General features: G+C 56.7%; 1 protein-coding gene across 2 annotated transcripts in view; it reads left to right on the plus strand.

The window, feature by feature from the left end:
* Cabin1 (calcineurin binding protein 1) overlaps nt 1–11,578 on the plus strand; it is a 170,508-nt gene extending 158,930 nt beyond the window's left edge. For both annotated transcript variants that reach the window (XM_023720922.1, XM_023720923.1), the window contains exons 33-38: nt 231–911; nt 2,746–2,820; nt 6,088–6,349; nt 9,362–9,538; nt 10,641–10,867; nt 11,068–11,578. In XM_023720922.1, coding sequence (XP_023576690.1) covers nt 231–911; nt 2,746–2,820; nt 6,088–6,349; nt 9,362–9,538; nt 10,641–10,867; nt 11,068–11,211 — 1,566 coding nt within the window. In that variant the 3' untranslated portion in view covers nt 11,212–11,578. The remainder of the gene's footprint in view (nt 1–230; nt 912–2,745; nt 2,821–6,087; nt 6,350–9,361; nt 9,539–10,640; nt 10,868–11,067) is intronic.
* The last annotated feature ends 277 nt before the right edge of the window (nt 11,579–11,855 follow it).

Consider the following 11,855-nt stretch of genomic DNA (forward strand, 5'->3'; position numbering starts at 1 on the left):
CCAGGACTGTTGCTCAGCAAATAAAGAGCCCAGCTGACCTGGTTACTTGGGGAGGTTGTGGGCAGCCAGTGTAGCAGGGAAGGTCTCTGAGCGTGGCACCTTCTCCAGTGATGATGCAGCATAGCAGTTGCTGGCTAGCAGATGTCCAGAGCCACAGCGATGTTGGGTGGGAGAGGAAGTCAGAGGTGCTTTGTTGCAATGGAGACACTGTGTCTTTGGTTTCCTTGTAGGGATCAGAACGCTCAGGGCCAAAGGCCTGTGGCATCCCCAGAGCCAGGATGACCACTGATGTCTCACACAAGGCCAGCCCTGAGGATGGCCAGGAGAGCCTCCCCAACCCCAAGAAAACTTCTCTGGCTGATGGTTCGGGAACAGGGCCCGAGCCAGGGGCCAAAGTGAGCTCCCTCAACCACCGGCCTATGGCCATGGATGCAGGAGACAGTGCAGACCACAGTGGGGAACAGAAGGACAAGGAGAGTCCTCGGACAGGGCCCACTGAGCCCATGGACATAGGCGAGGCTGCCATTTGCCGCTCAGACTTGGAACGGACACCGCCTCTATTGCCAGGCCGCCCTCTGAGGGATCAGGGTCCTGAGAGCCGCCCTGCTGAGCTGTCCCTGGAGGAGCTGAGCATCAGCGCCCGGCAGCAGCCCACTCCACTCACGTCAGCCCCAGCAGCACCCACCGCCAACGCTGGCCCTGCCACTGTCTCAGGGGTCAGGGGTAGCATCCACCCTGAGGAGCCACCTCCACAGCCCAGCCGCAAGAGGAAGCTCTTAGAGGACACGGAGTCTGGCAAGACACTCCTACTGGACGCCTACCGAGTATGGCAGCAGGGCCAGAAAGGTGTGGCCTATGACCTGGGCCGCATTGAGAGGATCATGTCAGAGACCTACATGCTCATCAAGCAGGTAGACGGGGTGGGCAGTTGCCCCAGGGATATGTGTGCAGGCTACAGCCTGACTCTGCTTGCCCTCTCTCAGGAAGCCCCTTTCTGGGGTCCAGATGTGCTGGGGCCTGCCCTGCGTGGGTTTTAAGTGTCATGACCGCTGCATCCCCACTGTCTGCCAGGGTGGGGGTAGGGACTATTTCTAAAGTGTTCTGTAATGAAGCAGACCATACATTTTGTCAGAAAAACAATGAGCTGGGCTGGGGAGATAGCTCAGCGGTCTAGCTTAGGCAAGCACAGAGGACTGTGGTCTCAGTCCCCTGCACCACATGCCACGCCAGCCCTGCCCTCAGGGTGAGCTGAGATAGCTTGAAAAAGAAAAACAATGAACTTTAAAACATTTGAGCATGACCTTAAAGGAAAATAAAACCTTATTGTTGAGCCAGGGAGATAGCTCAGCTGCATAAGCACCTGCCTGGCAAGTGCAAGGTCCTGAGTTCGATCCCCAGTGTTGAAAACTTATCGTTGACCCAGCCCAGGGAGGTGGGACCCCATGAAGGGTCCTCTGGAGGCGTTTAGATTGCTTCCTTACTTTGAGACTTCTTGTGGCTGCAGTGCCTTGAATGTGACCAGAAAGACCATGGCCATTCTCATTTTGCTTTTTTTTTTATCTTTAAAACATTCTTTTGATTTTTTTGAAATAGGATCTTACTATATAGTTTATGAACTTACATAGCCAGGCTGGCCTTGAACTCACAGCAGTCTTCCTACCTCAGCCTCCCAAGTGCTAGGGATTGCAGGGGTGTACTACCATACCTAGCTTCTCCTTTTATTTTTTGAGAGAGTTTCACTAAATTGCACAGGCTGGGGTTGAATTAGAGATTCTCTGTGAGCCTCCCAGAGTACTGGGATTACAGGTTTGCTTTTTTCCTCTCCCTCCTCTCCTCCCTTCCCCTCTCCCTCTCTCCCCTTTTTTCTTTTTAGTACCAGGGGTCAAACTCACGACCTTGCACTTATTCTGATGACCTATCTCCCTGGCCCCTATTACCTCTGTTTCAGAGTATAGCTACATTCTTGTTTTAACCCCCTATTTAAAAGTATCCCATAGGAAGAATCTCCAGAACTTGAGCAACTAATGCAAGTGGTATGACCATTCCTGATAATTTTTAAGAGATTTCCTGTCTCTGTCTCACCAGCATCCAGTGTTAACTTCCCATTTCTGGTTGCTGATTACTTAGTAGACTGTTCAGGTGCTGGTCCTTTCCTCGGTGGGTGGCTAGGCCCTTTCCCTGCCATGCCTGCTCCCCTGACCTTGGTTGGCAGTATATGGCTGATACCCTTAAGCCCTACCTGCTGCTTGCCCGGGGAACCCCCACAACTCCCAGGTCTCGTTCTGACCTCCCCATGTCTTGGGCTTGGCACAGCCCAGGTCTGCCCGCTGCCCAGATCTGGGTTTCCCATTCAGGTCACAGCCCTTCCCCCTGCCTACTTGAGGGACAGGCTGTAGCTCAAACGACTGCTTCTGCTGGAAGCTACATAGAAGCAGCCAGGCTTCTGCTGAATTTCAAGGCTTGGTTGGGGTCTGAGTTCCCCCTGCCAACCTGAGTTCTTAAGGACACAACTTGCCACAGAAATTAACTGGTGGCCAGAAGATGACTGGACCACCTCACCTGGCACGCCCACCTGGGAGACAGAAGTGCACCTGCCCACAGGAGTGCCAGGAGGACCTGGGGATAGCTGCTAGTAGGGAGTGCTCTTCACAGGATGGGGACCTCCCCATAGGCTGGTTTTTGCTGCCTGAGACACAGGGCTGGGAGGGGGCAAGTACGCAGGTCTTCTGACCTCTTCTCACTCAGGTGGATGAAGAAGCTGCACTGGAGCAGGCTGTGAAGTTCTGTCAGGTCCATCTTGGAGCTGCTGCCCAGAGACAGGTAAGCATGACCCACACCTAGGCCTGGGCCACAGGTCAAGCTCCTGTGGTCAGTGGTGGCCAAGGGAGAGGGGGGTATGACGTGGCTGAACCTTGGGCTGGTGGTGGGTCCTCAGACCCCAGATCCAGCTGTCTGACATGTGAATATATAACCCGAGGGGTCTTCTTTCCCTGGCTCCCTTTTCCATAGACAAGGAATGCTTGCTAGCCCACTGAGCAGGAAAAGTTCCTCTGTTAGGGACAAAGGTAGAGAAAGTGATGGATGGGGTCGGGCTGATTAAGAGCAAAGTGGAAGGGGACAGGTGTGTCCGCTGGAAGGAGCTGTGTGGTAGCAGATTTGGGGGTTTAGTCTAAGAGAGTGCTGTGAGTGTGGTGTTTATTGGGGCAGGGCTGCAAAGTCAGTGTTGGGTGGAGAGAATGGGCTAGTGTAGGGGCAGGTGAGGATGGCAGGGCCCCCGAGATAGTGAGAGGGTGGACTGGCAAATTGGGTGGCAGGTAGGGGTTGGGGATGAGGCCCTTTCTGGAAAGTGCCAGGATTGAAATCCTGTTCTTTTGCGTCTGAGGCTCTTGCAAGGGAAAGGCTAAGGAGGCAGAAAGGTCAAGGGCCCTTTCCTGGAGGGACAGTTCAGTCCAGATCCCTGAGTGTGAGGAGCCCTAGTGTATAGGCCCCCTTGAAGCCATCAGTATGGACCCGAGGCTGGAAGAGCACACAGGCAGGGCCATGCGCCTTAGCAGGACCACAGGTGCAGAAGGAGGTATGGGACAGGATAGGATGGTGTCCCAGAAGGAGTGTTCAGATAGCCTAAGACCAGGCTGGAAAGGATGGGGGACTACCAGTTCTGGGGATCCAGAGACCAGGGCTGGTTTTAAGAAGTGATGGGAAAGGCGTGAGCAGGAGAGAGAGGAGTTGGAGCTTTAGGGAAGGTCCCAGTCCAATGGAAGGCTAGTGGGGAAGACTGACCTACAGGAAGGGTCCTGATGGACTGAGGTAGGTGGGTGGGAGGATTGTTGGGAAAGCCTGACAGTTTGGAGAACCTGCAGATCATAGAGCTGTGGCTTGTCATTTGGGCAGCTGCAGCCTTTTGTCCCAGCTGGTGATCTGACAGCCTTGGGCTACCTCATCCCAGAAGGGCTAGCAGCTGGCAGGTAGCCACCAGGGGTTCCAGAGGGGCTTTGTGTTAGTGAAGTGGGGCATCAGTTACCACTGCTGATGACATCCTAAGTCTGAGGAAACCTTGAGGGTTCACCATTGATCAAACTGGTGGTAGGCTAGGCAGGAGTCGCTGAGGGAGCAGGTGGCTCTAACCTCACAGCTCAGGACCAGAGTCCTCAGTAGGATGTGACCCAACCTTCCAGCAACCCTCACCACTCTGCTATTGCCCGGGTAGCCAAAGTGCTTGGCACAGGGCCCATAGCCTCTCCAGGTGTTCAGCACAGCCTCCCTACTCCATGGGACGGGTAGTTTCAGAGGCCCCTACACAGGGGGCCTAGGCACGGGACCTGCTGGGGACCAGGTACGGAGCCTGTGTGTAGGAGAGCCAGCTTGATTGATCTGTACTCCCTTCCTGTTGGTGTTCTGCTCTACTACGCACTTCCTGGACCCCAGGGGTTGGGGTGCCCCAGTGTTACCTCAGATCCTCTTATACGACTGGACCTGGAGTGGCACTGCTGACTGCTGGCTGCTCTGCTCTAGTCCTCCTCTCCCTCGGGCCCACTTCCTGCTTCCCCATCTCTCCATGCTGGTGCATTTTACTCTCGTCTCTTGACCTGGTGGCACACGCCTGTAAGACTGTAACCCCAGCACTTGGGAGGGAGGCAGAAGATGGCTGTGAGTCTAAGGCTAGCCCAGTCTGCGTAATAAATTTAAGGCTAGCCTGAGCTATACAGGGAGACCCTCCCTCGAGGAAAAAAAAATCCTGGGGAGAGGACTCCCTCCCCAAGAGGCTTCCATGTCCTTGTGAGTTGGCAGCCAAGACCCCTCCTGGGAGTGGGGTGCTGTCCCTGGTCCCCTGCAGGGCCACCCCACTTTGGGGTGGGCAGGGACAATCACAGCTGTCCTGGCCCCACCTGTGACCAGCACCAGGTAGGAGGAAGCCCTGACACATCCCAGGGCCATACCTGTGCACACTTAGGGTGCTCTGGACGTCAATAAAGGCTCAGTGTGGGTGCCTGTGGCTGGGACTCATGGCCAGTAGGCCTGGGCAGAGAGCCAGATTGCTTCCCTCCTTCCTTTTTTTTTCTTTTTGACTTGCTATATAGTTCAGGCTGGCGTTGAACTCACTATATAATCCAGGGTGGCCTCAAACTTGGTGCAGTCTTTCTGCCTCAGCCTCCCTCATGCTGGGATTAGAGGTATGTGCCACCACATCCAGCCGCAGGGGCATTGCAAGCCATTTCAAGGAGGCATCAGAAAGAGCAGGTCATCAGTGGAAGCCAGCTGCCTCCCAGGCACTGAGTACCCACCAGTGAGCATGTGACTCAGCCACACTGGCGGGGATGGAGGTCCTGCTTCCTCAGGCCATGCAGTGGGCCTGCTGCTGGGGTGGGGACTGAGGGCTCGAGCTGGGCCCTCAGCTCCACTGTGAAGAGTGTCCTACCTCACCTTTGAAGCACGTTGCTAGGTGCCCTGGCCTTCATACTGTCCCAGGAGATCTGGGCCTTCTGGGAAGTAGGAATAGGCCTATGAAAAGAGCCTGGAAAATAACTTGTGACAGAGGGAAATTTGCAAAGGAAGACTCTCTGGGAGTCTTTGAGAGCCAAAGGCCATTGTAGGGTCACTGTGTGGCCACGAGCAGGGATTTGGGTGGAGTCTCAGCTGATCGCAGTACTGAGCTCCCAAAAGAAGACCTGCAGTGTTCCGCGTGGCTCCTTCCCACTGGTGGTCCTTAGGGAGTTGCCCTCCAAGATTGACACCTGCAGTTCCAGGGTCAGGCCCCACACCCCTACACCTAAGCTCACGGCTGGACACCTCTTTCAAGTTGGCCCCTGGAGTAAGGAGGGACCAGCTGGGGGGTCCCAAGTCCTTACTCCCACAGACCAGATGCCTCTCAGAGAGGGGTGCTGGGTCCGCAGCCGTGTGCTGACATTAGCCGTAGCATTTCAGGATGCCTCTGGATATTATTGGCCACATTGAAGGGCTCAGAGAGATGCACTGAGGGCCATGTTGGCACCCTGGGTCCCAAGGACACATCCTGTTAGGTTGGTATACATCAAGGGCTGTATGGACTCAGCTCCCGTCCAGCCTTCCCTTACTCCTCTGTTTTCACAGGCTTCAGGGGACATGCCCACCACCCCCAAGCACCTCAAGGACAGCCGAGAGAACTTCTTCCCTGCAGTGGTGGCTCCCACGGTGCCTGAGCCTGTGCCAGCTGAGGGCCATACCAAGTCGCGCCCTGCGCTGGCCACCACCACGGCTCCTGTTAGCTGTCCTCCCTCAGCAGCAGTCTCCAGCCCAGACTCCCCCAAGGACTCTGGAACCCTTCGGCCACCCAGGCCTGACGGCACACCTAGCATGGCATCTCTGGGCCCAGGTGAGTCCCATCCCAGTGCGCCTGGAGGCACAGGGCCCCATAGCCAGCTGTGCCAGAGGTGTGTCCAGGCCCTCAACACCAGCAGACAAAAGTCCTGCTTCTGGCATGGAGAGTATGGGTAGGCAAGGGGAGTAGTCTCCAGCGTGCTGATCCAGCCCTGAGAATGGCAGCTGCTAGTCCATCTGTCAGACCCCAGTGACGTTGGTAGCCCTAGTGAGCACATCCTGCATCTTCCAGCCCTAGCTCTTAACAGTGCTGGGATGGAACCAGGGTCTTATCTATGCCAGGCAAGCCTTCTGCCACCAAGCTACATATATCCCAGCTCTTTTTGATTTTGAGACAAGATCTCACTAAATGGTCCAGGCTGGCCTTTAACTTGTGATCCTCCTGCCTCAGCCTCTTGAAGCAGAACTAGGGGATATAGCTCAATAGTAAAGAGCCTAAGTTTGTTCCCTGGTGCCGCAGTTCAGTACTCCTTGAGTTCAGTCCTTAGTTCACAGTACTGGTAATCATCATCATCGCCAGCCTTTTGGTCGGGTAAGAGAAGGGGGATGAGAGCAGATGAGACCTCCCTGGACACCTGGCATAACACAGGCCCACCAGCACCTGGCCTCAGTAACCCCTGGAACCTAGTATGCCCTTGTGCAGGACAGGTGGAAGCCAGCCAGGAGGGGGTGGGGCCAGGGCAGTGGACTTGTAAAGGAAAACAGGATGGGTGCAGGTCCTGTACCACCTGGCTGGCTCCACCAGTAGGGGCTCTACTTCTGTCTGAAGGCCGGGACCCACCCAGTCTCTGGCAGGGCTGGCCGGGGCCTTTCCTGGGAGCAGGGTGAGCAGGAGGCGGGTATGGCCCCATCCCCTCAGCTGACACAGGCACAGCCCTAGTTCCGCGCTATAGCTGCACGTCTGCTCATCTCGGGAGAGTGCCAGGCTCTGCCCACCTGTAGGGCAGGGGCCCTCTCCTGATAGTTTTCAGGCTCTTGCTTCTATGGCCGTACTCTGAAGACCTGTATCAAACATTACACAGACATGGGCGCGCCCCTCCCTAGTTGGTGACTACCGGCAGATACCAGCCTGGTGGGTATATTCCCTGTGCCCCAGGGACCACCCAGGGACAGATCAGCCAGGACGAGTTCCTTGGGGTAGATAGCAACAGGCGGGCCAGCAGGGTACCTGGAGATTGGCCTCCTTAGTCCCTCTCTGCCTTGCCCGCCCTGCCTGAGGCCCAGACCCCGCAATTCACACCCTTTTTTCTTCTGCTGGATATAGGGAAAAATATGTTTCCAAATGTACACTTTTCAGCTTAGAGGGTTGATCTTTTTCAGTTTTCTTCCTAAAAACTAGATTAAATGGCCTTTTGACAAAATGGAGCTTTTAGATGAGCCTGGGTGAGGACAGCTGTCAGCTAAGAATGTGCGCCCGGCTATGTGCACAGGGGTCTCTGCTCGGCCCCAGCACCTGAGACAGGGCACTCTGTGGCTGGCCCACCGTCCACTTCTTGCCTGGTGCAGAGCTACTGCGGGACCAAAAAGCAATGTTTGGCCAGCCATGCTGGGCTGGATGACTTGGTGTTGGGGCCCAGCTGTTCCCCCAAGCCACAGCCTCCAGAACAGGAGGTTGGCACATCAGCAGGAAGGCACGGTCCTCGGTAAGGTCCATGTTCCCCAAGGGCGTGTGCCTGTGTGGCTGGGGTCTACTGCGCTCGGTGCTGGTGGGGCGTGACTGCAGAAGCACCTGGTGACTAGAGGATGACTGCAGTGGCATACGGGGTTGGGAATCAGGGCCGAGTGAGGACTGAGCTACCTAGAGGAGCATACAGGAGGACGAATTCCTGCATGGTGGTGTCCAGGGCACACACAAGAGACTAAAAATGGCGGCCACAGGGGAGAACCTGACAGATGCCCCCCTGAGGCAGACGGCCCCTCTCCCTCATGGAGAAGGTGGCCGGCACTGTTTGGTCTTAGCTTGGCATGCCACTGTGTCCGCCTCCAGCATCCCCAAACCCCAGTGAAATGTTCACACTCCTGCCAGCTGGTGCTGCCCAGGCCATGACTCCACATGGCAGGTACACCCCTCAGGGAACTCAGCACCCCCCCACCCCCCCCACCCCCGTTCAGGGCACCTCCCCAAAGGTGGCTTAGGCACTACCTACGCCTGGGCGGTGGTGTCTGTCTGATGCTGTCCCACAGCACTGATGCTGAGTAATGGCCTGGCTGGCAGCCATGGGTGCCATCACCCTGATCCCATTGGCTCTTGGCCCAGCTGAGGCCAGTTTCAGCCCCTGCCTCTTGCCAGGGAAGGAGTGGTCTAGCTTGGCAGGAGGGCATGGCGCCTATATATGCTCCATCTACCTTGGTCATACTAGGGTTCTGGTATCCTCTCTCGTGAGGCAGAGGAGGAAACACCCCCCACACCCTGAAAGCCCATCCTCACAGCTTTGGGTGTGGCCTTCCCTGTATCAGCTGTCCAGCTGTCCAGGTTAGAGAGATGTTAAGTAAACAGTTATGACCCAGTAAAGAACACAGCTAGCTTGAATTTGGGGGCTCCAGGCAAGACCTCCTGAGTGACTCCAAGTGATGAGTCCGAGTCCAGTTTATTGAGCTGGGTCTTCATGGCTAGGGTAGGAGGTTAGTAGGATAGGCTTAATGGGTGATATGAAGTGAGGGATAACGTACACATCAGAGACCCCCATGCCCAGCATCTACCTGGAGGCTGAGGAGTTTTCTGAAAGTATCTTCTGACCCTTCTATGTGCTTGGCCCAGAAGAGCTCCTCCTGATTCCTGAGTCACTGGGTTTTTTTGTTTCTTTTTGGGGGTTTTTTGAGGCAGGATTTGGCTGTACCAAGTCACTGTTATGGAGACAGAGAACTGTCTTAGCCTAGGTTCTCCACATCAGCCATAGTCCCTTGCCACATATCCCAAGGCACAAGAGACCAAGGGCCTGTGCCCATGAATGGGCCTTGCCCAGTGGGGTGGGTGAGTAATTGCCTGTGTCGGCCTGTGTCCCCACAGAGGGAGAAAGGCTCGGAGTGGTGGAGGGCACCGTCTTCCCACCCCAGGAGCTGCCGCACAGCCAGCAGGTGCACAGCCAGCAGGTGAGGAGCGCCTCTGCTGGTCCCCCTGCAGAGCCGCACTGCTGGCCCCTGGAATCTGCCCCCCAGACAGGCACCGAGCCCAGCTGTAGCCAAGGTAAGATCAGTCGGGTGCAGCACTGGCTCCTTTGAGGCTGCATCATAGCCCAGCCTCCAGGCCCAGGAGGGCCAGCCCAGGGGTGGCTTAGTGGAGAAGAGGTGGGGGAGAAAGGCAGGGTAGGCAGAGAGAGAGCCCAGGTGAGAGTGTGGCGTGGACTCCGCTTGCAGCTCCACAGCTGCCTCTACCGCTGGCTTCACAGAGGGTTCTGATGGGGAGGTGTCTTCCTTGGGCCTGTGGCTGTCAGCAGAGGCCAGAGGGGCAGGACAGGGGCAGGCATGGGCGAGGAGGGGAAGGCCTATCACTGAGCCATCCCCGTGGGCAGCCAGGATAGCCCTGCCCTAGCCTGTCTGGCCTTCCCGCCACCATCCACCCAGCCTGCTCCTCAGGGACTCCTGCCGGCTAGGCCTCCTGCAGACCATTCAGGACAGCAGGACCTGGCGCCAGCTCGTGGGGACCAGGCTTCAGCTCTATGGAAGCCTCACTCCTTTTAAAGCCATGGACTGCAGAGGAATGTGGAGCCCTGCCAGGGCAGCTGGGTTGCTCAGCTTACACAGCTCCCTAGAGGCAGCTGGGCCCCAGAGTGCAGCCTATCACTGTCCCAGCTGCCTCCATGCTCTGAGTGAACATAGCCCCTCATTCACCCTGGAGCGAGAGGAAAATGGGCACTCAGGCCGGCTCAATGACCATGCCTGGCTGAGTGGCCGCTCTGGACCTTGGTATCCACTCTGGTATATAGGATACATGTCCTGGAATGATTTGGGACACAATTCATGTAAGCACAATGCCTGGGGGGCCCTGGGAAGACTCACAGAGGCTCCCTTGGGTCTTAGATCCTGAACTCCCAGACTCACAGCCCCAGGGTCCCACAGTCCAGATCCTGTGGGTCTGAGCTAAGCACTTGCTCAGGCTGGAGGCCTGCGGACCAGCATGGGCTGCGTACGTTCTGCATGTGCTGACCATCGGGCCTCAGACTAGTGGGCCACAAGAAGGCATCTGTGGTAGGGAGGAGGTACTTCAAATGTTTAACAGGGGGAACTGAGTCACAGGCAGTCCCTGAAATCTGCAAGTGGTGCTCAGCCCCTGAGGTCTCTCCGCACAGCTGCCAGCTCCAAGGTCCCAAGCAGTGGAAACACTCAGCCTCCAGAGGGCCATCCGGGTAAGGTTGAGCCCAGCCGTGCCAAGTCCCGCCTCTTGCCCAACATGCCAAAGCTGGTCATCCCCTCAGCCACAACCAAGTTCCCCCCTGAGATCACCGTTACACCGCCCACCCCGACCCTGCTCTCCCCCAAAGGCAGCATCTCAGAAGAGACCAAGCAGAAGCTGAAGGTGAGCATGGGTGTCTGGCAAGGGGAACCAATTACAAGGAGCCTGGGGTGGGGACCTGGGTTACCTGGGACAGGGGCTGGGGTTACTGGGGTGCCTGAGGGAAAGCTAGGGTTACTGGGGCAATGGGAGACTTCACATTAAGGTCAGGAAGCCAGGGGCAGGGCCACATAGCCTTGACTTGCTTCCTGCTCTGTCTGCAGACAGCTATCCTGTCTGCCCAGTCGGCTGCCAATGTGAGGAAGGAGAGCCTGTGCCAGCCGGCCCTGGAGGTCCTGGAGACGTCCAGCCAGGAGTCCTCACTAGAGAGTGAAACGGATGAGGATGAGGACTACATGGACATCTAAGCAGGGCATACCAGCCAGCCTGTACCCTAGGCATGGCCAGAGGCCCACGAGGGGTGCGTTTCCCTGTGCAGCCTGGTGCCTCCTCCCTTCCGCAGTGGGCTGTCAACAAGCACCAGGTGGGACCTCAGGAAGAGGAGGAAGAGGCGGGCCCATCTTATCATGAGGATGGATTGCTTTCGACCTTCATGCAAGCCTGGCATCCTTTTTTATGAGGTGTTGGCTTTGTAAATGTGCCATGCCAAGCCCAACCAGCCAGGTCCACAGCTGGACATCATGATGAGCTAGGCTCCGCCTGGGTCCCAGTGCTGGGATCTGCTAGGGCCAGGCTTTCCCCACACCCTTTTTTGGTTTCTTTTCTAATAAAGATGAAACAATAGTCTTTGTCTCTCCTCAGTCAAGGTTGAGAGTGGGCTGGGGCCTGCCTCAAGGGGTTGCTGTGCCCAGAGTTTCTGGACTTCTCAGCCCTTGGGCACCCCAGGGATCAGCAGACTGAAGTGCGGGGGCATGGAATATGTGGGGAACAGGTACTTTAGGGGAGGCAGGGCTCAAGTTGCGCTGAGGGGCTGGCAGTGGGACACGGGGTGGGGGGCGGGGCATCAGGAAGGAGGGAAGCTGGGCATGGTGACATACGCCTAGAGTTCCAG

The sequence above is a fragment of the Octodon degus genome, unplaced genomic scaffold (genome assembly GCF_000260255.1).
Source record: "Octodon degus isolate 3935 unplaced genomic scaffold, OctDeg1.0 scaffold00079, whole genome shotgun sequence".
Taxonomy (NCBI): Eukaryota; Metazoa; Chordata; class Mammalia; order Rodentia; family Octodontidae; genus Octodon; species Octodon degus.